The sequence below is a fragment of the Sphaerodactylus townsendi genome, linkage group LG08, assembly GCF_021028975.2.
Source record: "Sphaerodactylus townsendi isolate TG3544 linkage group LG08, MPM_Stown_v2.3, whole genome shotgun sequence".
Classification (NCBI taxonomy): domain Eukaryota; kingdom Metazoa; phylum Chordata; class Lepidosauria; order Squamata; family Sphaerodactylidae; genus Sphaerodactylus; species Sphaerodactylus townsendi.
In genome coordinates, this window is record NC_059432.1 from 28,742,875 (window position 1) to 28,765,745 (window position 22,871).

The window sequence follows — 22,871 nt, forward strand, 5'->3', positions numbered from 1 at the left end:
CAGAATTGCTACCGCCTCTCTTGAAATGGCTTTCCCAGGTATCCTCTGTAACACCTTGCAGTGCAGATTTAATATGCCACGTAGAAGTCATCACCTTGATGAAAACCAGGCTGAATGAACTGATCAGAATCGCAAGAACTTCATTTACTGAACGATTATGGAATTGCATTTGTTGAAGCTTGTGCATCAGTCAAACTATTCATATTTAAAGGACCCATTGGCCTTATCTAGGAATCTCATTGTCTTGCTTTTAAACATGCAGCTTATGCTCAAGCACTAAAGCATAGGTAACTTGCAGTGTCCATTATCTGTAGGGATGCCAACTTCTGGATGCAGCTGGAGATCTCCTGGAATTACAACTGTTTTGTTTTGAAAAAAATAGTTCTACTTCTGATCTATGATCAGACTAAATATAACTTGTACAGAACATGAGATCAATATTAAATATTAAAAAGTAAAAATCAAAGCTCTGTCATAGAAGCACCCCATGCAAAAAAATGAAGAGCCACAGCTCAGATACCATGGTGAGATCGCAAGACTAGAGAGAGAAAAGACTTTAAGAGCAGGCAAGTCAGTTGAGGAGATAATGCATTTACATAGCTGGATTACCGTCAAACATAACAGATCTCCTAGGCTTACACAAAGATACCAAGCCATAAGCTTTGCTCCATGGTCATGACTCTGGTTGCTTGGTCAAGGGAACTGCCAATCACTTGACTACTGGTGCAATTCACTGCTAGTACTCAACATTCTTCTGCAGGTCCCAAGCTGGGGACCAAAAGATTTCACCTTGTGCATCTCTGGCCCCTAGAGCTCTGGCATATCCAAAAAGGAAGCCTCTTCAGAAACAATCAGCCAAGGTCAAACAGTCTGACCCTCATTGAAAGCTTCCATCCAGATTGTTCAACAGCACAGAGAGACGTAGGGCCACTCCCCACTTACCTCCTCTGTGTGCAACTGCGCAGCGACCCCACTAGAAAAGCCTCTGTGGCTTTTGACCACGGAGACATTTGTCTCCCACTGCTCAGGCTCCCGGAGCGCGAAGCCTTCGAAGCGGTGCCCTTTGCCCCCCTCTCCTCCGGCACTCGGGGGTCCTGCGGCTGCTCCGCACATCGGGCAGCAGGCGAGGCGCGCTGGACTGCAGCCGCAGGCGTTGGTGGTGCGCCAGTCCCGGCCGGGGGGGCTTGGCCGCCGGACCGGGCGACACGGGAGGCTCCCGGCAAAGAGCCACCTTTTTTGTTGCCGTCCTCCTCCTCCTCTCCCGCCACTAAGCTCAGCTCGTCGCTGAGTCCGGCCGCAGCGGCTTCCTCCCGGGCCAGCAGCAGCAGCCGCACCTTCAGCTCCAGCAGCTGCCCGGAATTTGCCGCTCTCCCACCTCCTTGCCGCGGAGTTTTTGAAAATGCTGCTCTTTCTTGAGGACCTAATTTGCCACGCGGCAAGGAGGTGGGAGAGTGGCATATTCCGGGCAGCTGCGCAGTGGGCGCTGGTGACGTGGGGAACGTCAAGGATCCCCGTATCTTTCAAAGAGGTGACCCCGGGGTTTATGGTGAGTGGGAAGCGGGCCAGAGACAGTCTGTTTGTGTGAGTCTGCTCCTTCCAGTGATACAGCATATTTGCCTTGCTTTGAACACAGCTCCTGCCAAATTTGGCAGCAACTTCCTATTACCTCTAAATGTACCTGGTTCCATCCCCTACTGATTTATCTCATGTTAGTGGGAAAGTGTGGGAGAACGGGTGGGTGGCCATAAACAAAACACACACTGATCACTTGTGCAGCCAAAGAAATTTCGCTGCAATGAGGCAGATTTTAGCAACTCTACATTTCTGTAAGTACAAAATTAAAGTCTCTAATGTATAAGCAAAATGAGCAAAGAAATAAATTGCTGAAATGATGACTGGAGGCAGTGGCCCTTGGAGTATAGCTGTGTTACTGCCTTGATGCAAAAGCCTTTTGCTAAGCAGTTATGTCAAGGGTGATCCAATCTAGTCTGTCTGTCTATATATATATTACACATGGTATAATGGCATGATCTGTCTGTCTGTCTGTTGAGAGAGAGAGAGAGAGAGAGAGAGAGAGAGAGAGAGAGAGAGAGAAAGAAAGAAAGAAAGAAAGAAAGAAAGAAAGAAAGAAAGAAAGAAAGAGGTGGATTGAGACTTGAAATACTACCAATTGTGAAAGCAGCCTTAAATAATGGATTTAAGGTAATTCTAAAAATGGTTCATGAATTTTTTTTACAATTATAAAGCTCTCTTCAAGGTCAAAGGACACGTACGTAGGGAAACACTCAATATTATACTGTACAGTTTTGTAAAAGATGACTACATTTGAATACAATTAAATACTCTTCCCTCTATTAGCTTTAGTCTAACATTTTAGGAAGTGTGTCATGCAAACAGATTACCCCAGATATTCCAGGTAGGTAAAGCTTTCAGCCAAGGTCACTGTCTGAACTCTCTGAGTTGGCATAAAAAATTGAACTACCTACAATACTTGAGAAACAGCCTGCTCATACAAGTGATGCTCAGTAGTCAAAGAAATATAATTAGTTTTTTTTCTGAAGTGCATTATACGCCTAGCAGTGTAATTCAAAAGGATAATACAGGGAAATGAAGATGTTAATGGCATACATCTCTTTTCCATAATACACATGGTATAATGGCACTATCCTGTCAGCACCCTAGAATTGTTGTGCACATAAAATGGAGAGGAGAATAATGGCAACTGGTTTGGTCCTCACTGTGGAGAAAGATGGGGCACAAATGATGTAAATAAATGAGGAATATGACTGAAGATGGGAAGCAAATAAAAGGTAGGTTTGTAATTGGCTGAAGAGAGAATGAGGCAGGAAAAGGGAAGAGGATATGGGGGTTGCCAGGAGAAGGAAAAGAGAAAATCGTGTGGGGTGGTGGATACAGCAGAAAGTGAGGCGCCACCCAGTGGTGGGATTCAAATAATTTAACAACCAGTTCTGGTGGTGGAATTCAAATAATTTAACAACCGGTTCTGCCAAAGTGGTGCGAACCTGTTAAATCTCACAACTGGTGCCACCCCACAAACTAATGAAGGCTCCCAGCCATGCAAATGAGTCTGGTTCAGTGGCGACCACCACACAACTGGGCCTCAATTTTCCTAGTTAAAGTTAACCCTAGGAGCAGCAGTGGCATAGGAGGTTAAGAGCTTGTGTATCTAATCTGGAGGAACCGGGTTTGATTCCCAGCTCTGCCACCGAGCTGTGGAGGCTTATCTGGGGAATTCAGATTAGCCTGTGCACTCCCACACATGCCAGCTGGGTGACCTTGGGCTAGTCACAGCTTTGGAGCTCTCTCAGCCCCACCTACCTCACAGGGTGTTTGTTGTAAGGGGGGAAGGGCAAGGAGATTGTCAGCCCCTTTGAGTCTCCTGCAGGAGAGAAAGGGGGGATATAAATCCAAAACTCTCTTTCTCTAGTTAGAGACTTTCCAGGAAGGAGAGAGAAAGCTTAAGACAGCAGGATACATAAAGGTAGGTTGGCTGTTGGGTGGGAAGGAGACAGGGTTACTACTCTAAGGTTGGGAAAAACCCAGCGATATGGGGGAGGGTGGGTGGAGCCTGGGGAGGGTTCTTTACTCCCATCCCTACCACAAGGCCCACAGCACAGGAAAGCTTGCAGCTTCACTGTCTTCCACTCCCTCTAGCAACAGCTGGTTCAAAGGGAGAAACCACCTGTCAGCTGCAAGCCCTACAAGGCAACGACCTTGCTCGCTTTCTGGAACATGGGTGAGAGCCACATTGATGAATGGTGCTTGGAAAAGCAACACGTGGCTCCTGGGCCACTGAGTGAGTATCACTGCTCTAGCCACACAGGCTCTCAGTGGCAATCCAATTACATGGTTAATGGAGTAAGTTTTCACTAATCATTTGGACTCGTTCTGCTGAGGCTTCATCTCCCTCCTTAGGCTTCCATGTTGTGTTGTTTGATTTATCTTTGTTTTTAGCCCAAGCAAACTTATTTGCTTTCCATGGTAGTGGCTTTTACAGCTTTAATTAGCACTTACCTTAGTCAATTACAAGCCTCTCCCTCTAATCCAGTCCTACGGTATTGGCCTTACTTGCTTCTAATATTAATTGATTGACATACCTCTGTACTGAGCCATAACACAGCCCGAAATCCCTCAGCTTTCCTGACTTTCATTCAAAGCTAAAATCCTTCCTTTTTCACTGCTCTGCTTTCCCAGACTATTTCTGTTCCTTTGACAGCTTTATTATTTTGGCCCGAACAGCAGTAACGAATCCCACAGCAATTTGGTTCTTCTTTTTGTGCGTGCTCCCCCCAAATCACGACACTCGATGGCAAAGATAACATCCATTTTAGTTTGTGTGAGGGCGGCTTTTAAGGCGTTGAGACACAAAAGTAGGTTTCTGTAGAGAAAGCTCCTCATAAAACAAACATTTCCACACTCAAGTTTGCTTTCCGAACAACGTCAGTCTTTTCATATCAAAGCTAGCTTATCCGAAGCTACTTACGTTTTGTTTCAAGGTGTGTATTTTTAGTGCTTAGTTTACATTACAGACAGAACATGTTGTCAATACATGTGGTGCCTTCCTTTTAAATCTGGGCACGTTGTGGATAGAAGTACTTCCCAGCAAGGATGGAGCATTTCTGCCTACAAATTCTTATGCGGTTTTAAAGCTAACGCTTCAAAGCTGCCCTGTAAACTCTACACTCTCCCCAAAGAGAAGATTCTAGTCAGATCTTAATCAACACAAATGACAACATAAAAGCTGCACCTTAAGGAAAGGCTTTATCCATCAGGGCCAGGGAGAAGCACCGAACGAGTTTGAGAATGACTTGGCAACACTCATTCCTCTCTTCGACATAGTTACATGCATTCATCCTTCCTGTGTGACAGTTTCAGATACAAAGAGTGACTTATGATAGCATTCCCACTGAATGCTAATGCAGCACAGTGATGGGATGGCTGGATTAAGATCAGAAAGTCCAGTGTGCAGAATTCCTGCTCAGCCATGGGCAAGAGAAAATGGCTAACAATCATTAACACTAACCATAACTGGTTGCTTTAACCCTGATTAAAAATCACAGACACACAACGACATCATAAGATTTAGCTTGTCTAGGTAACTCAGTGGCAGAGATTTGCATCATGGTGCCTACTGGTGTGTCTTCTAGTGCATATCTGCCTCTTCCGCTAAGCAAACTCTTCCAATTAACTGGAGCAAATGGTGCTTCGGGAGGCACTGCTTTTAAAGGAACCCATTTGGGAAACACCTGCAGTCATCACAGGAGGATGCCTGGAAACTCCTATCGTTTTGTGGAAATTCCCACTGCTAGTGATAAAATCTAGACATGGCAGCCATTTTGTCACTGGTCCTGCACCATACCTACAGCAACCATTTTGTTGGTGTGCCTGCTGCCTGTTCTCAAGATTCTGAAATTGTCCCCAAGTTCAACAAGGTTGGGAATATCTGATTGAGAGATATGCTCAAGCAGAAAGGCATGGCAGGGAAGAAGCTGCATCATCTAAAAGCAGGAGGATTAAATATACAACATCATACTGTAGGAAAGGAAAATATGACTTGCTTACTTAAACACATGAGAGAACAAATATGTCTTTGTCCAGTGATGGGAAGATAACATTGGAGGGAAACCGGTCTCTGCTGGCGGGCACTTCATTCCACAGCTCATGCTGCTGGTGCCCCCCCCCCCCCAGGGGGCCTGGGGCTTATCCCTGCTGGATGCTCTTGGCCTTCGCAGCCTTGCTTGACCCACAGTGTGGTGGTAGTGGTGGTGGTAGGAGTCCAGAGGCATGGTGCATGCATAAATGGCTACAGACTTCCAAGACCTCAAGACGGAGAGATGCTGAGAATAGAACTGACAATTCTTTCCGATAGAAATAATTTCCTGAATTCTCTACAATCAACTAATTAGCAAGAACCTTCTTCAAGGTTACTGGTAAGTGCTTCTAACACATTACAGAAACGGGTTTTGCCCATCAATCATCTCTTTTTATCGCCATTTTTTTAGTCCCCTGAAGCTCAACCCAGACCTTACATCTTCCCTCTCTAAAGGAACTGTAGGAACATGAGTTATGACCACTGCTGAATTGTTTCCAGCAGACATTAAATAGTCCTGTCAAGTTGTGATGTGTGGAGCCTATAATTCTACATTCAACAGAGATCCCACAATGCTTGGTTAGTATCCTGCAATTGTGGCAAAAAAACATTATTCATGCTCAATGCCAATTATCAGAACGGCTGAACAAAACGGCTAACACAACCAAATAAACAGCAACTATAACTGACAGTAATGGGTCTCAGTAGAGTACCGCATTTATTATGTGTATAGCTGCGCTTAGCGCAGAAGATAAGAACAGTGTTGACTGTGGTAAGTACTTGGGTTGGAGACCATCAAGCAAGACCAGAGGAAGGCAATGGCCAGCCGCTTCTGCTCACTTCCATGAAATGGCCTGGAACAGGGTCACCGTAAGTCAGCTATGACTCAACAGCACATACTTTTAAACTGTGCTACATGAGACAACCCTTTGCACCATAGAGTGTTTATGTTTGTCAGATTTAATACCCTTCTTTCTAAAGAGCTAGTAGGAAGATATCAAGGAATTCCAGCTGCAGTGCAGTATTGCCCATGTTCTAATGAGTCACATGACACAATCCAACATATTTTACTGGAATGCCATTCGCATACTAATGCCCGTCGATTACACCTCTCTCCCCTTCTTAAATCAAGGACTTATCACCTAATGGAAACATTATACGATTCCTTTTAAGCGATCTTTCACCTGCAATAACTACCTCAGTTGCCTCTTTTTTAGTTGAAGTTGTTAAGACTAGATCAACTTTCAACTATTCACACGTTTTATGAGATTTAACTGTTTATATGATTACAATTTATATTGAACAGTTTTAGAGCTATTGTATAGATCTCTATTTGGTAAGTGTAACTATAATTGTACTATGCCTAATAAAGGTGTGTGTGTGAACTGTGCTACCCTTTACGAAACATTCATGCACACTGCATGTATTCATGGATTGGAATGCCCTGCCGATTTACTGCTGTTAAACACCAATGGCTTGGTCAAAAGGTGCAGAAATATGAGACAGTAACTCGGAGAACCCCGCTCTCCTTATATATGTTTTACAATACAGTGGTCTCATCAAAGCACATTAATACCAAGAGTGATTAGAAGAAGTTATCATTTTTTCCTTGTTCTTCCTCCAAGAAGCACAGAATAGCACACATCATCTTTCCCACCTCATTTTATTCTCACAACAAACCTGGAGGATAGTTCAAGGGAAGTGAATTTCCCGGCTAAATGCCAGTTCCCTCAACCAAAGGCTAGAACCACGTCCTCGGCCTCACTGGTTTTCCAATTGGACTCAGGAAGCTGCTGAATGACTACCCTGGTGGACCGTGTTTACGTAGTCATGGTTTGAATGGCGCTCTCTTTCAAAGGAGCATTCCCTTTAGAGTTTGAGCCAGGTGGTTCATGCTGATTCTCAGCACAGGTGCCTGTTCTTCTGAGTTCTGTGCACAACAGAGTTTACTGATTGCAGGAGACCTAGAGGGTCTCTGGCAAATATTGAAGATTGGGCAGGTTGGCCACAAATCCCTCTTTTGCCACTGGTGTTAAGAGTGGGGAGTTGGGCCCAATTTCCCCATATTGCAGCAGCCTCTGTCACACGCGGCTTTTTGTTCTCAGGCCTCCCCTCCTGGGAGCAAGTTCAGGAAACTGCCAAAGGAAGGGGGGGATGGGAAAGATCTGCATCTGCAAGTAGTTTGTAGAAGCTAACTCATAACTTTAACGTGAAACAAGGTTGCAGTTAGAAAAGAGCTTTTGGAACAAGAAGGCTGCCTGGGACTCAGTCAAACTACATGAGACACTGGAAGATCTGTGGATGGATCTCCTTCATATTTTTACTGATAAACAGCAATTCAGACTGGAACAGCGATCTGGGGTGTGTTAACACTTCTGTCCATGTTCTTTGCACAGCCCCCCCTCCCCCCAGCAAAAAGGGAGCTACGTTTACCTGCTGCAGGAAGTACTGATGCAATCATTTGGCTTGTATGTTTCCTCCCATGGAGCAAATGGCAGGTTGAGGGTGTGTGTTCGAGATTATAAGGACACATAATTCATAAATTTCCCAGCATCTCATCTCCTTTGACTTGCAGAATGCATAACCAGTACTGAGTTTTTTCTAGCTATTTTTCTATGGGAAGCTGCTTTTTAAAAACAACAAGCAAATTGAAGATTTGGTGCAAACGTATAAACAGAAACTGTAAGAATTAATACACCAATAACAAAGGCACTGGCAGCATGATGACTTTTTAAGAGCCATGTGGGGATTTTGCAAGCACAGAGCATCTCCGAAAAAGTGTAGGTGCATTTGCATCCCTCTGATCCTCAACAGAGACTTATACGGCTTGGAAGAAGAAGAAGAGTTTGTATTTATATCCCCCCTTTCTCTCCTGAAGGAGACTCAAAGGGGCTTACAATCTCCTTACCCTTCCCCCCTCACAACAAACACCCTGTGAGGTAGGTGGGGCTGAGAGAGCTCCAAGAAGCTGTGACTAGCCCAAGGTCACCCAGCTGGCATGTGTGGGAGTGTACAGGCTAATCTGAATTCCCCAGATAAGCCTCCACAGCTCAGGTGGCAGAGCTGGGAATCAAACCCGGTCCCTCCAGATTAGATACATGAGCTCTCAACCTCCTACGCCACTGCTGCTCCACAGATGTTACACTGGACACAGTATTACAAGACTGTGCAAAAGATGGTCACTTTTGCTCACTTTGGCTTTGATTTTTAAAGAATGTACTTCTAATTCCACTTTTGGAAATGATATTTTGACCTTAAGGTATTAAGTAAACTGAACTCGAGCTCCATTCCAAACCTTAACTTCCTACTGTGCTATTTTTTAGAAACAAGTTTTACAGTACAATCTTAAGAGCTAGACCCTGCTAAGTCCCCTGACATTAATGGACTTAGAAGGGCATACCCATGATAAGGAACACACTGTTAACTTCTACCACTGCAGAAAACAAATGGGAAGTGGGCAGTCCTTACCTCTACTCACTCCTTTCAGTTTGCAACACAGTGGAAATCTTACAAATAGAAAACCTCGCAACAAAGCAAGGAATGATTTAGGGAGGATACATAGGTTATATTTAATGTTTACATAAAGGCACTGTTTCAACAGTCAAGAAATTCATTTCCAATTCAGGGCATTACTAAAGGGAAGATTAACTCTCCTCTGTTACTTAGGCACTAATTCAAGAAATGGCAAAGATAGACTTGACTTCATTTAGCGGAACTGCTGATTTGGTTGGGAGTATATATTGTATAAAGTAGGATAAATGCTCCCTGTCAGAAAACTGAAAAGAAACTGCCTAAGTAATGGTATTCTAAATCATTGTCTGAAAAAGGTAACTGTTCCCAATTCTGGCACACCCGCCCACATTTCACAGATGAACGACATGGCATGCACCCTCCTACTAAGAATCGGTGCCCCACCACATATGCTGCTGGATGGTTTATACTGTGTGCTGCCATGTTGTGTTGATTTACTCTGCAATAGCCTGTGCTGCAGCATTTTTTTAAAAACCAAGAGGGTAGCTATGTAAAATATATCCTTGAGGGGTGGGGGATGGGAATTGACCTAATGCTTATTGTCAATGGTCAGAGGCAGCCCCTAGTGATTCTGGGATCTTGGGCAGAACTCTACGATGGGACCCAGAATCACTGTGGGGAGCTCCTGCCCCATTGATGGAAGGAGGGAGAGAGAAAGAGGCAGCCCCCCCCCCCCCACTGCCACTGTGCAGCTCAAGCCTCAACTAGTTGAGTGCTTCCTCCCTCCTCGTCATGCAGTTATTTCCTGTCTATTTCCCAAGTCTGAAGCAGTGAAGGATCACCAGCTGCAGCCTGAGTGAAACCACAGAAGTGGGGCGTGGGCCGCCCAACACGAGACCCCGAGCAGCTTCCCCACATCTAAGACTGCCCCTGTTGGCAGTTCAACATGCATCTCACTGTTGTGTGAAAAGACAAGACTCTGCCCTGCTTAGCATGTGAAGATACATCCAGTCAGACAGTTAGTTAAATTCTGGAGACCTCAGGGAAGGAGATAAACCCAGGCAACTTGAGCAGCTTGTCCTAACAACATTTTCACAGGGCATTACCAAAAGTGAAAAAAATCTGCTAAAATTAGGATGGTCATACCTGTCCTGCTTAAAAAAAAAATTAAACTGCCTTTCTAAAACTGCACTTCAAACCCTGCTCAATATGATCAAAATACAGTCTTCCTTCATCTTCAAACGCTTCAAATTTCCACCATTAAGTTCACACACACTAAATACACGACACACTCAAAAAGAATTGGGACAGTGTAAAAATTTCATGTTTACCTCAACATCAAGTATGCAAACATTGTTATATTATTTATAAATCTGTCTCTTTTCTAGTTCTGCTAGTATTCCTCACTGTCTGGAAAATCTTTCGATAACCTGAGAAATATTAAATCAGCTGCAGCAGGTCTGAGAACAGATAGCACGGCTGTGCAATAAAACAGAGACTGATCTGCAAATGACATCAGAGATTAACTAAGATGATTTCAAATGCCACCTGCATTTGGTATACTAATATGCTATGTTACCAGCCAATGAAATCCTTCAGAACTTGGAAAGGAGGCTGATTGACCAAGAGTATCAGAATCTAACCAGAGAAGCCAGGAAGTCTCCTTGTTTCCCCCCCTCTTCACCGGAATCCCACCCCAAGGTAGTTTGTAATGCAGCCAAAGTACTTTAATCCAACTAACACAGTCCAATCAATTTTGCAGAGCCCTTTACAGGCATGTGGAACACAATACATTACCAGCATCAGCTTTGCTGCAAGGCAAAGCCTTTATTGGCATAGACATAGTAAAAAACCGATTAGAAACATATACAATACATACTCTGGTTTCTCTTCAGATCGTATAAATCTTTCGCCTTTTAAAGGCAGACAGTTGAAAATTCCCCATCACAAGAGAATTTGCATATGCACCATGAACTGTGCAGAATTGCTCAAGCATCTGCTTTTGTACTGCCCTCTATACGAGAGAACCAAACTAAACTTTTTGCAGATAACAGTTCATCGGACCAACAAAGATAAAAAGTTCATCGGACCAACAAAAACTCTTTATACCTGTGGAATCCATGATGCTGATAATATAGCATCTTGGCAACAATAGCTGCACAATTCTATGTCTTTGCTATTGGGGAGCGCATCCATTAAAATGTAGAGTAATTGCACTATGATACGGTAGCCAGTTCTCAAGATCTATTATGTTACATATTAATATATTTTTGTTTGCCATTTATGCTGATGTACCAATAAAGGTTGACTTGACCATAACTACAGCATATAATTGAAGGCCTGATAAGGCAGACATGCGAGGTTCATCACCAACCCATATGAATGGCCCTTGTCTTTTTTTTAATGACAATTATTACCAAAAATGACAATATATCCAGCTGGATCAAATGCATAAACTGTTCAGTACCTTTATCAAGAGAGGCTCCGGCCATGTGATAAAAACTTAAAGCTGTATCCACATCATTGATATTTTTCAGGAATGTGAAGAAGTTCTCTACCTCCTCAAATGTCAGGCCCTGTAATAGGATACAAAAAACTTTCAGTTTAGGATCAAAACAAATAAATGTTGTGGGAAATTCAAATAACCAAGAAAACATGCAGTCTTGTATGGCCTATTTTAAATAAGCCACCAGAATAGTTACACTTAAGCTCGAGATTAAAACACCAAGGACTGTCTATGCATTCCAACTTCGTTGCCACTACTTTTTATGATACACTAAACCACCCTTCGGCCAGCTCTTCAGTCAGTTTTCCCCACCCACAGGGTCAATCAACAAGGAACAATCAAACCAGGGAGGTGGGAAACAGCGGTACAAGTCAGCAGACTGCTTAGATGGTAACACTTAAGCCCCTTCTGCACATGCACAATAATGCACTTTCAATCCATTTTCAATGCACTTTGCAGCTGGATTTGCACTGTCACCCAGAGCAGCAAAATCCATTTTGCAAACAATTCTGAAAGTGGATTGAAAGTGTACTATTCTGCATGTGTGGAAGTGGCCTAACTGTATGAGTTTTTACAAGACAGGTGTCTCAAGGAGACGAAAACCACTCGGAGGAATGTGGTCTGCAGATTTTTGGCTTTTTTGCTGACAAGTTGAAGATGTCATACAGTGACTCTGGAGGATTTTCAAAGCAAGAGGTGTTCAGTGGTGGGTTGCCATTACCTGCATTTCTTGGGCTATGCTGGTGCAGGCAGTTGGTTGTTCACATTTATCAATTAATTTTGCATTCCAATTCCTAGCAGACAACCCAGTTACCCAGTTTTGTATTCCCTAGCTTTCGCTTGTAACTGTTCACTCATGCTTGAGGGACAGCTATAACTTACTAAGTGTCCTCAGTAGTTCTAAGAATTCTACTTCCAAAGTTCCCAGCCTGAGAGCAGACTGGTTGTCCTCCGCTAGGGGCTTTTTGACTGTTGCCCCTGCCGGGCAGATCTGTCTGAGGAGACCAAGGCTCTGCAGGATCTGGTCCAGGGCCTATAAGACAGAGATGTTCCACCAAACAAATGGTTGAGGACTTTTGGCTGCTCTGTTACATCCACGAGTTATTGGGCAGAGCTCCCCTACTTCTGTATGCTGCCCTCAGTTCCCTACCCTACTTACTTTGCGGAGGGTCAGTTATTCTAGGGAGTCAGCTGGGTTGGGACTTTAGGGCATCCTCTTCTTAAGTGTATTTTAATAGAGTTTAATCTGTTTAAATTGTTTTTGTTTTCAAATGTATTTTTGGCTTGTTACCACCCCAAGCCCCACTGAAGGAGGAGAGGGATGGGATACAAGTCTAAAATATAAATAAACATAAAATATCTTATACTCTATATTTACATTGTTGCTTCCACTGTCATTCAACTTCTAGTCCTATTGCACTGTTAATCCAATATTCTACTATACTTTACAATGAGAGCCAGCGGGATGTAGTGCTTAAGAGTAGCGGGCTCTTATCTGGTGAATTGGATTTGTTTCCCCGCTTCTCCATATAAAGCCTAATGGTTGACCCTGGGGTAGTCACAGTTCTCTCAGAGCTCTCTAGCAAACATCTACTCTACGGGAGTTGTCTGTTGTGGGAGAGGGAGAGGAAGGGAAAGGAGTTTGTAAGCCACCTCGAGTCTCCTTATAGGAGAGAAAAGTGGGGTATAAATCCAAACTCCTCTTCTTCTAGATTTTTTCCTCTTTCTGTACTCTGTAATTCCCCTGGAGTCTCTGGCCCTTTCCCCTGGCCAGAGCGATGACCCTGGAGAATGAGGTCAGGGAGGCATGTCTAATACCACCGGCAATAATGGCGACAATGACGTATGGGAGGTAGAAAAGCAGCATTTAGGAGGGCTGGGGAGAAATGCGGCTTCCAATCCCAGTGCTGTTTGCATGGAACCCGGAGTAGGCTTGCCGGCTTTTTTAAAAGACACCATTTTAGGTAGGGAACTGAAGCCTCAGTGAGAAAGATGGGCCTATAAGATGGTCTAAAAAAGCTAAATAGTACAATATCCACAATGCCATGCACGGTTTTCACTTGAAAAGCATGTCTTTTATTTGTTACTATTTCCTTTACCCAAACAAGATCTTGTTCCATTGCATGTAGGAAGGAACATTTTTTTAACTAAGTTATGTGCCTTTTCTAACACCCACCATGGACCCTGCAGTTTCTACCCCTCTCCCTCTCCCTCCCCCCCCCTCTCTTAGGGGACCAGCCATACAGGTAGGGCGCCATCGGTAATTCTGATAACCAAGATGCTGCATTTTGGTGGGGTTGATTTTAATATATAGAGCCATATTTAATGATTTCATCTATAACTTGTTTTTACTGTACTCCATCTATTTGTTTGATTTCATCGCCCTAGGCCACCAGGAGAAGGCTATTTATAAACTCTAATAAATAATAACAATAACAATAACAATAACAATAAAGTGGACATGAGGTAACTTAAGGAAGCTGTTATTGAAGAAGTTATTATTTAAGGAAGGCAGCAAACAGATAAAAGCTTCTGAACACAAAAATAATGGTTCTGATTTAATGTATGTGTTGGTAACCAGTCATAGTTACTTGGGCACTTGGGCTTTGCATCAGGGTTATTTGAGTTCATTATGAGGAAATGGCCAATTCTGTTTCCTTGAACATCCATCCAATGCAAGCAACAGGCTATGGTCCTTACTGACTGAAGGCTTTTGGACAAGATATTTGCTTCTAGCATGGGAAGACCTGAAGACACAATAGTGCAAATGTACTAAAAATGATCACAATGCAGCAGTCAGATAAATGTAGATATAGCTCAGAAAATATTTAAACTGTAACTCTGAGGAAGATTGTAGAACACCAAGGTCATTATGGGACAGGTCAGTGGTGGCTTTTAACCTATAGCATACCTCAGAGCCCCTCTCTGAGGACACTTGGCGTGTACAGAGTTTTGCTCATGTGGGGGAGGAGGAAGTAGCCTGGCTACACATCTAACGTGTGACAGCACTGCTGGGTACGTATGTGTAGGTAACCCCTGTTAAGTGCTGTTAAACTCCCATACTTATTTTCCTCTTTTGGGAAGAGACTAAAAGCGCCAATCTTACTTTACAGGAGTAATCTCAGTTTGTAGCAATGGGCTTGCTTGCTAAACCCTCCTAGAGATTAAGTGGATTCACCCATTCAAAGCTATTGCAGGTTGCTCTCATACAAAGCCGAGCCCTTAAATTCACTTCTACCACCAGGCTTACCTCCCAAGTGTCACGTGCTCTTGGAACCCAACCATTTTTCCTAAACCAGGGTAGGGAACCTGCGGCTCTCAGATGTTCCAGGAACTACAATTCCCATCAGCCTCTATCAGCATGGCCAATTGGGCCATGCTGACAAAGGCTGATGGAACTGATAAATTCCTGAACATCTGAGAGCCGCAGGTTCCTACCCTGCAAAACTAAAACTCCAGTATTCAAGGTTAAATTGCCGGTTAAGTATTTGGCACTTCTGTGTAAATAGAAATTAGGTTTTTTTGGGTTGCAGTTTGAGCACTTTCGGTCTCTAAAATAGGTTCACTCATCACTGGGTTTAGATCCTAAAGGAACTTCTCTGCTAGTGGGTGCACTCTTCCTTTGGTCCAACTAGCCTCCTATGTGGTGAAGCAGGTCTACAGGATTCAACCCTTTGCTTCTTCTACCCTCCTTTGGCTGGTTCCTTCACTCAGTATTTCACACCACTCCTACCTGTGGACTTGGGTTTCATTTACAAAGGCAGTGACGGGCACTGAAAATAGTATGGAAAATAATTGGGTTCTTTAATCCACAGCCTTAAAGAGAAAGGCTGGATATTCTGAGACAGGAACACAAAGATGAATAATGGTACGCAAAACCACAGATTTGTGCGTGCCTCCAGACAGACACAGCGCCAAAGTAAGTTGGAGAAAAGTTCCTCTACCGTTCTATGAGTTTTCTATACTCTGTGCATTTGATCTGCACACACAAAATCAATATACAGATCCAGAGCTACATTTACTGGAAATCCTCTCCAATGACAGAGTCATCAAAATATTGGGAAATGGAGTGAGTAAGGGTAGAAACACTGAATGGCAAAAAAAGAACCACGTCCAGAATTGGGGAGGGACCATTTCTACACCTTCATATTAATGGCAAAATCCTTATTACATTGACTGATGCTTGCCATTACTTAAGTATGGGGCTAGAGGCATAACTGAAGCAAACACCCCCTCACCCTGGTTCTCAAAATAACCTGCAAATAACCAACCAAAGCCTTTTTTTACACACTCAAAGGAAATGATTTGATAAATCAAAACCTTATTTTCAATTAGCTCTTGCTTTAGAAATTGTGTGCTATGTAATTGAAAAAAGAGTCATGACTTCATCCTGATTCTAACGACATGCTAATTTAAGGTAAGAGTTCTCTTTTATATTGAAGTCCTTACAGCATATTATTGTAAAATCCAAGTTTCTATTAGTAAGTTCAAGGGAGAAGATCAGGGTGTACAAACCGAGGGATCACCATAGACGAGATGCATAGCAAGATGATTTTTTGAAATGGATGGGAGATCTTTATCTAGTGAATAACAGCAGCAGCTTGGGTGCATTAACCTCTATGCTTCTATAGGAGGCAATAGAAACAGCACCTTCAAGAGTCCTTTGTAATCTGCTGGGAGTTTAGCTTTCACAGGAAGCCAAGGGGATGGCAGATACCCAAAGGAGGCAAGAGGGGACATTGATAAAACCAGCCAGAATGAGGAAAACACTCTGTCTCAAACTATTGGGGTGTGTTGCAGGATACCTATCCAAGCGTGACAGTTAGAGAAAAGGGACATGTAAGATTTCCTAATAAAACTTAGCCTCCACTCAGAACTTCCCAAGGAGTGGGTTTCAAATTAAAGTGTAATTTCTCATGTACAATTTTTTTTCTTAAAGAAAAGTTTACCTGAATACATTTCACCCCTTAAAAAACATAAATGAAAAGAAACAAACTAGTACTTAGCATTCTGGGAAATGTCCATCTTGAGAGAAAAGAGACTGGAACAAACTTCAGGGCGGCTGACTACAGTGGACAGTTTACATACACTGAATGTGGAAAGTTTTATTTAAGTTTCAAAGTCTATCAGTCCCTCCTCTCCTGGATAGGGAAACAAGTTATCCCAACACAGCCCAGGGCTTAAAAGAGATTCCAATGACCTCTCAATTTACTCATATAGAATTTATGGTTTTGGGACTGAGTGAAGTAAAGTGCTATTACTTTCACTGTACTACATCGAGGTGGTTCTCCAACCTTCCTAATGCTGCAACCCCTTTAACACATAGTTCCTCTTATGTTGGTGACTCCCTAACATTTTATCCTGTCCATTTTACAGATGGAGAACACACAGTGCCAGAGAGTCTTAGGTGGACAATTCTGTGAAGGGTCGCTCTTGACTCCCCCCAAAGGGTCACACTTGACCACAGGTTGAGTAGAACCACTATTACTATGTCCTTTTGCTTGCCTGGTGGTCTCCATTTCCTTATGGGATTATCTATTTGGGAGGGCTGCTAGAAGGATGGTTCTTCCTTAGCATGGGGTGGGAGAGACAGGATAGTCCTGATGACCCTACTAACCCCCACAAATAAGTGGTTGCATCTGGCTCAGAGGGAAGCAACAGCCTGGATGAAGGAGAGCACACCACTACCCAGATAATCTAGTGGGCTGTAAAATGAAGAGATTTAATCTCGGCATTTCTTTCCAGCCACTTTCATGCTTATCTCTTACTTCTGGCTGGTTAACAAAACTTCTCACTAGCGTCAATTTACTGCAGGGTACCATTTCACAAGATGGTGGATGAGAGTAAGCCCCAACATCTAACAGTCTAGACCATATAACAGATTCCACTTGGGATTTGCCCTTTCCTGCACTCTGCAACCAATGCAGTAGGCAGGCAAAGGGAGATGAGGCCTACACACAGAGGCTAAGGGGCTTAATTTGTTTTGTCTAGAGAGAAACCAAGCCTCACCTCTGTGAGGAATCCCTCACTTTTTCTCTGAGTAGCCACAGCCACCCTACAGAGTCACACCTCTCATGCCAAGAGAAACCTTTAAGACAGACCTGTTTGAAACCACAGGCACAGGAGGCTCTTGGCCCGGGAATCAAGGCAGTCTCTTCCTCCTTAGATAGAAACAAATAATTTATTCTACCATTAACATCTCTTGAAGGCTTACGGGATACAGGAATTGAATTTGAAGATTCTAAGAAAAATGTAAAACCTGAGAAAGATTTCCAGCCCCTAACTTGAAAAAAAGCATGAGTTACCTGGGTTCACTCCCCACCCCTTATCAGGATTGGACTAGAGCAAATGGGTCCGGGTTTGTCAACTTCCAAATTTGAGGCCACGGAACTCCACCAGAATTATAGCTTTGTTCTCCAGACCACTAAGATCAGTTTCCCTGGGAGGAAAATGTGACTGCTTTGGAAAGTGGAACCTCTCTCCCACAATCCCTCCCTCCCCAGGTTTCACACCTCAAATCTTCCAGAAATTTTCCCTAATTTGGAGTTGTCAACCCTAAAATGCATGCGTTCTATGCACTTTAGAGCTCCTGGGAATCCGGCGGAGCTTTCTGAGACCATTCATTCATTCATTCATTTCATTCATTCATTCATTCATTCGATTCATTCATTCCATTCATTCATTCTCTCCTCACACACTCTCTCACACACACACCTCACACATGGCAAATGGCTCCTCTTCAGCTCTGCCCTCCCTAGATCTACGTTGGATATACTGGGATCCAATCAAGGCTCCTAGTTCCAGGAGCCCACTGGGCTAACAGTAGGTGTAAAAGCATCTGGGCCAATGGTGTTACAGTAGGAAGGGCAGCCCGCCTGGCCTTGAGCATACATTCCACAGCCAGGCTGCATGGGCCAGCTACTCCAGTAGGAGACCTTAGTCTCTCATGAGGGAGATGAGACCTCCCGTTCCCATGGGAATCCGGGAGGAGGGATGGGATGGACAGAGTTGTAACCTGTGTGTTTCTGGCGGAGATCTGTATTCCTGCCAGCATTAATACTCTGAGCTTTCTAAGATGTCAGAATCAGCGGTCTTTTTTACACCAAAGAGGCTTTTATTTCTGCTTCTATGGAATTCCTTACATTGTGGCAGGAATCCTAAGTCATCTATATTCCCTAGTGCAGTGGACCTCCCTGGTGCCTTTCGGCATGGAGAGGTTGGATGTTTTCTGGGGAGGAATGCGGTAGCTCCCCAAAGAGGAGCCCGACCACCATTCGTCCTTCTGGATCCTGGAAGAACCGGGCGGAGAGCAGGTCCGCTTTTGAGTGACTCTTTCAAATCTCGTGATCAGCACGCGAGTCTTCCTTTGCACTTAGCTGGAGCAGGGGCGTGAGAGCGATTTCATGGGGACTTCTATGGAGTGGATTTGGGGAAGCTTTCGTCTATGGATCGAAGCCTGTGGATCGGAGGATCTACCCAGTTTTAGTATGGATTACAAAACCTCAGATGCGTAACCTGTCACGGAGGAGACGGGCCTGAAACCACCTTTACCTTCACGGCAACCCAGGAGTCCATTGAGCGCATTCCTGGACTCGTATTTTGGTGATGCTCCCAAAGAACCACCGTGGCAATAGCAACGCACTGGGGCCCGGTCCGAGACCACCGGTGACACTGGGACTATACCAGGGATTGGGAGGTATCCATTACCGGCTCTTCCGATGGACCCCCCCTGATCCCGGACCAGCGGCTGCACCTGGGAATGCCCATTAAGAGCCACCCAGGTGACACGATGCCTCGCTACTCCAGACGGCCGAGGAGTCCGGAGAAAAGCCTGCACTCCCAGCCGGATCTGTTCCCTGTCCCACAGCCGAGAGCTGGGATGAGGGAAGTGGAGCCGACTTGCTAGAGTGCCCAAGAAGCATGGAGCCCGTGAGCGCCAGCTATGGGAAGAGGAGCAGGAACAGCTGCAACAAGAGAGCGCGTAACCTACAGAGAGGCCGGGAGCAGCAGGCAATGAAATCCCAGCACCGGGTGGACCGTGCTGCAAGGATGCGCTCCAAGCGGCAATATCGCCAGAATCTATCAGTCCATGATAAAAGTCCTGGCAACACTCCAAACTGAACTTCTACAGCGTCCAGCGTGAGAGTGTGTTCAGGGCCTTGGCGCACTCAAAGTGAACTTACTGCAGCTGTTCAGCAGGACCCGAACTTCGGCTAAAGTGGAAGGCAGAGAAAGTAGCGGCTTTTGCATGCGCATTCAGGATGCATTGACTGCGCCAAGGGAGAGAGAGCTGGCGCTGCCTTGGAGAGGGAACTGAGGGAAACCCAGTTGAACCAGGGGCAACCCAGAGTTGGAGTCGCTGTCCGCCATCACGGGGTGGCCCGAGCCAGTGGCTTAATGCTTGCTGGGAATCAACCTAACCTTCCAAGGACCGGCTCCCACACGGAACACCAAGCTGACACCCGGCGCTTGATACCTCCACTGATTCCGGCCCCCTGCGAATAATTGCCCGCTTACTCCAGCCCAGCTCAGCCTGGCAGCCTTACGCCCTCACGAGGCGCCAAGGGAGCGTGGAAAGGGGTTACTACAGACTCCTCAATACACCTGCCCGCTTCCCGATGGGACCCGCTTCCAAACTTCGCTACTTCACCTTGCAGCTCAGTACCCACATGGAGGACTATGATGATTTATAATCCTGCCCAGTCAGCCTTGAAAAAATCTGGGACATCGGCTCCAGTCCTGGATGGGGCGGCAACCCGACTGGTTTGTGACTCTTTTTTGAACCTGCAAGAGATGAAGATTCACCACTTACGGTGCCACTTATTCCTCCCAAGCCTTGAGGGCTGCAACTTGCGGAATCAAGGTCTGGAAAATAGAAGCTATCCGCTTCCATCAAGGCCTATTCAACAAGGCAGCTCGTTTACGGGAATTTGCCGTGAATTTGATGCGGCGGCTGCTGGAAACTCCCTCGAATTAGCCTGGCGCGTAAATCACGAATGCGCTTCTCAGATGCCAACCGATGGCAGGCTTCGTGAAACAGTGATACTGAGCCGGGTCCCCGCACTGTGCTGATTGGATTGCATTGCAGGATCCCAAATTGGCGTCTGCAGCAGGTGCGGCTGGAGTGCGGAGAGCCATGCGCCAGAAGCGGCCCTCGTCCGCAAGCCAAGCCCAGCTACCTACGAGACCACATCCGAGGCGCCGTCGCCGGCTGGGATTGTGTCTTTACTGCGGAGTCCCTACGGTCACCTAGCCGCCAACTGCCGAAAAAACAGAAGTCCAACCCTCCGGCCTTGGCATAACCCATCCCTGCCAAACCACAGCGCCAAATCTAGGCCGCCCAGACTCATCTAAAGCAGTCCTTCAGTGAGCCGGAGGGAGGGGCGCAGCAGGTTGCCTTTCTTCAGCCCCAATGGACATGGGACTACGACTCCAGGCGGTGAGTGAGGCGAAGCTCCCGGTATTTACAATCAAAGCGTTTCTGGTAACCCGCTAAGCATGTACTTTCGTGTGCCAGCCTCAGCCCTTGTGGATTCTGGCTGCTCCCATTTGTTTAATCTCACGGCCCCAGGTGAAGCGGAGGAGCTGAGTCTAGACCAAATCCCCTGGCAGCCCAGCACCCCTTCACCCAAATGGGCTGACAGTCCTCGGGAGAAGCGAAGGACGGCCCAGTTCAAAGCGCCCAGCGGTTCTCCTCCGCTCGCCGACCATTGGGAAAAGTGGTTTTATTCTAGGCATGGTATCCTAAGGAACTTCTCTGCTAGTGGTGCACTTTCCTTTGGTCCAAACAGCCTCCTATGTGGTGACAGGTCTACAGGATCTAACCCTTTGCTTCTCTACCCTCCTTTTGACTGGTTCATTCACCAGTATTCACCTGCTCCACCTGTGGTTTGATTTTCATTTGCAAAACTGACGGGCACTGAAAATATATGAAAAATACTGAGTTCTTATCACAGCCTTAAAGCGGATATTCTGAGCAGAACACAAAAGATGAATAATGGCGTGCAAAACCCACAGATTTATGCGTGCCTCCAGACAGACACGGCATAGTAAGTTGGAAGAAAAGCCTCCTGTCGTTCATAATTTTGCTATACTCTGTGCATTTGATCTGTTTTGCACAAAAATCAATATACAGATCAAAACTCATTTGCTGAAATCCCTCTCCAGCGGCAAGTGTCAAAATATTGGAAATGGAGTGGTAAGTAGAAACACTGAATGGCAAAAAGAACACGTCAGAATTGAGAGGACCATTTTACACCTTCATATTAATGGCAAAATCTGCTATTACATTGACTGATGCTTGCCCGTAGCAAGTATCAGGGCTAGAGGCATACTGAAGCAAACACCCCCTCACCCCTAGTTCTCAAAATAACCTGCAAATAACCAGCAAAACCCTTTTTACACACCAAGGAAATGATTTGATAAATCAAAAACCTTATTTTTCAATTAGCTCTTGCTTAGAAGTCAATGTGCTATGTAATTGAAAAAAGGAAGTCTGTGACTTCATCCTGATTTAACGACATGCTATTTAAAATGAAGTTCTCTTTTTATATTGAAGTCATACAGCATATTATTGTAAAATCAATTTCATTAGCAAGTTCAAGGGAGAAGATCAGGGGTGTGCAAACCGAGGATCACCATAGACAAGATACTTAAGAGATTTTTGAATGGATCTCCCGGGAGATCTTTACTGGTGAATAACAGCAGCAGCTTGGGTGGGTAACCTCTATGCTTCTGGGAGGCAAAACAGCAGCTAAGGAGTCCTTTGTAATCTGCTGGAGTTTAGCTTTCACAGGAAGCCAAGGATGGTCCCCCAAGAGGCAAAGAGGGGATGATAAAACCAGCAGAATGAGGAAAACACTGTCAAACTATTGGGGTGTGTTGCAGAATGCTATCAACGTGACAGTTAGAGAAAAGAGACATGGAATTTCTAATAAAACTTAGCGCTCCATCAGAACTTCCCCAGGAGTGGGTTTCAAATTAAAGTGTAATTTCTCACATGCAATTTTTTTTCTTAAGAAAAAGTTACCTGAATACATTTCACCCCTTAAAAAACATAAATGAAAAGAAACAAACTAGTACTTAGCATTCTGGGAAATGTCCATCTTGAGAGAAGAACTGGAACACGCTCAGGGCTGACTACAGTGGACAGTTTCACATACACTGAATGTGGAAAGTTTTATTTAAGTTTCAAAGTCTATCAGTCCCCCTCTCCTGGATGAGGAAACAAGTTATCCCACACAGCCCAGGCTTAAAAGAATTCCAATGACCTCTCAATTGCTC

The 22,871-nt window shown here is 44.8% G+C and overlaps 1 protein-coding gene across 4 annotated transcripts in view; it reads right to left on the bottom strand.

Annotated features, from left to right (window-relative positions):
* The window catches only part of MICU1 (mitochondrial calcium uptake 1), a 150,078-nt gene that overhangs the window by 14,035 nt on the left and 113,172 nt on the right, over positions 1-22,871 (bottom strand). For all 4 annotated transcript variants that reach the window (XM_048505390.1, XM_048505389.1, XM_048505388.1 and 1 more), the window contains one exon: positions 11,550-11,658. In XM_048505390.1, coding sequence (XP_048361347.1) covers positions 11,550-11,658 — 109 coding nt within the window. The remainder of the gene's footprint in view (positions 1-11,549; positions 11,659-22,871) is intronic.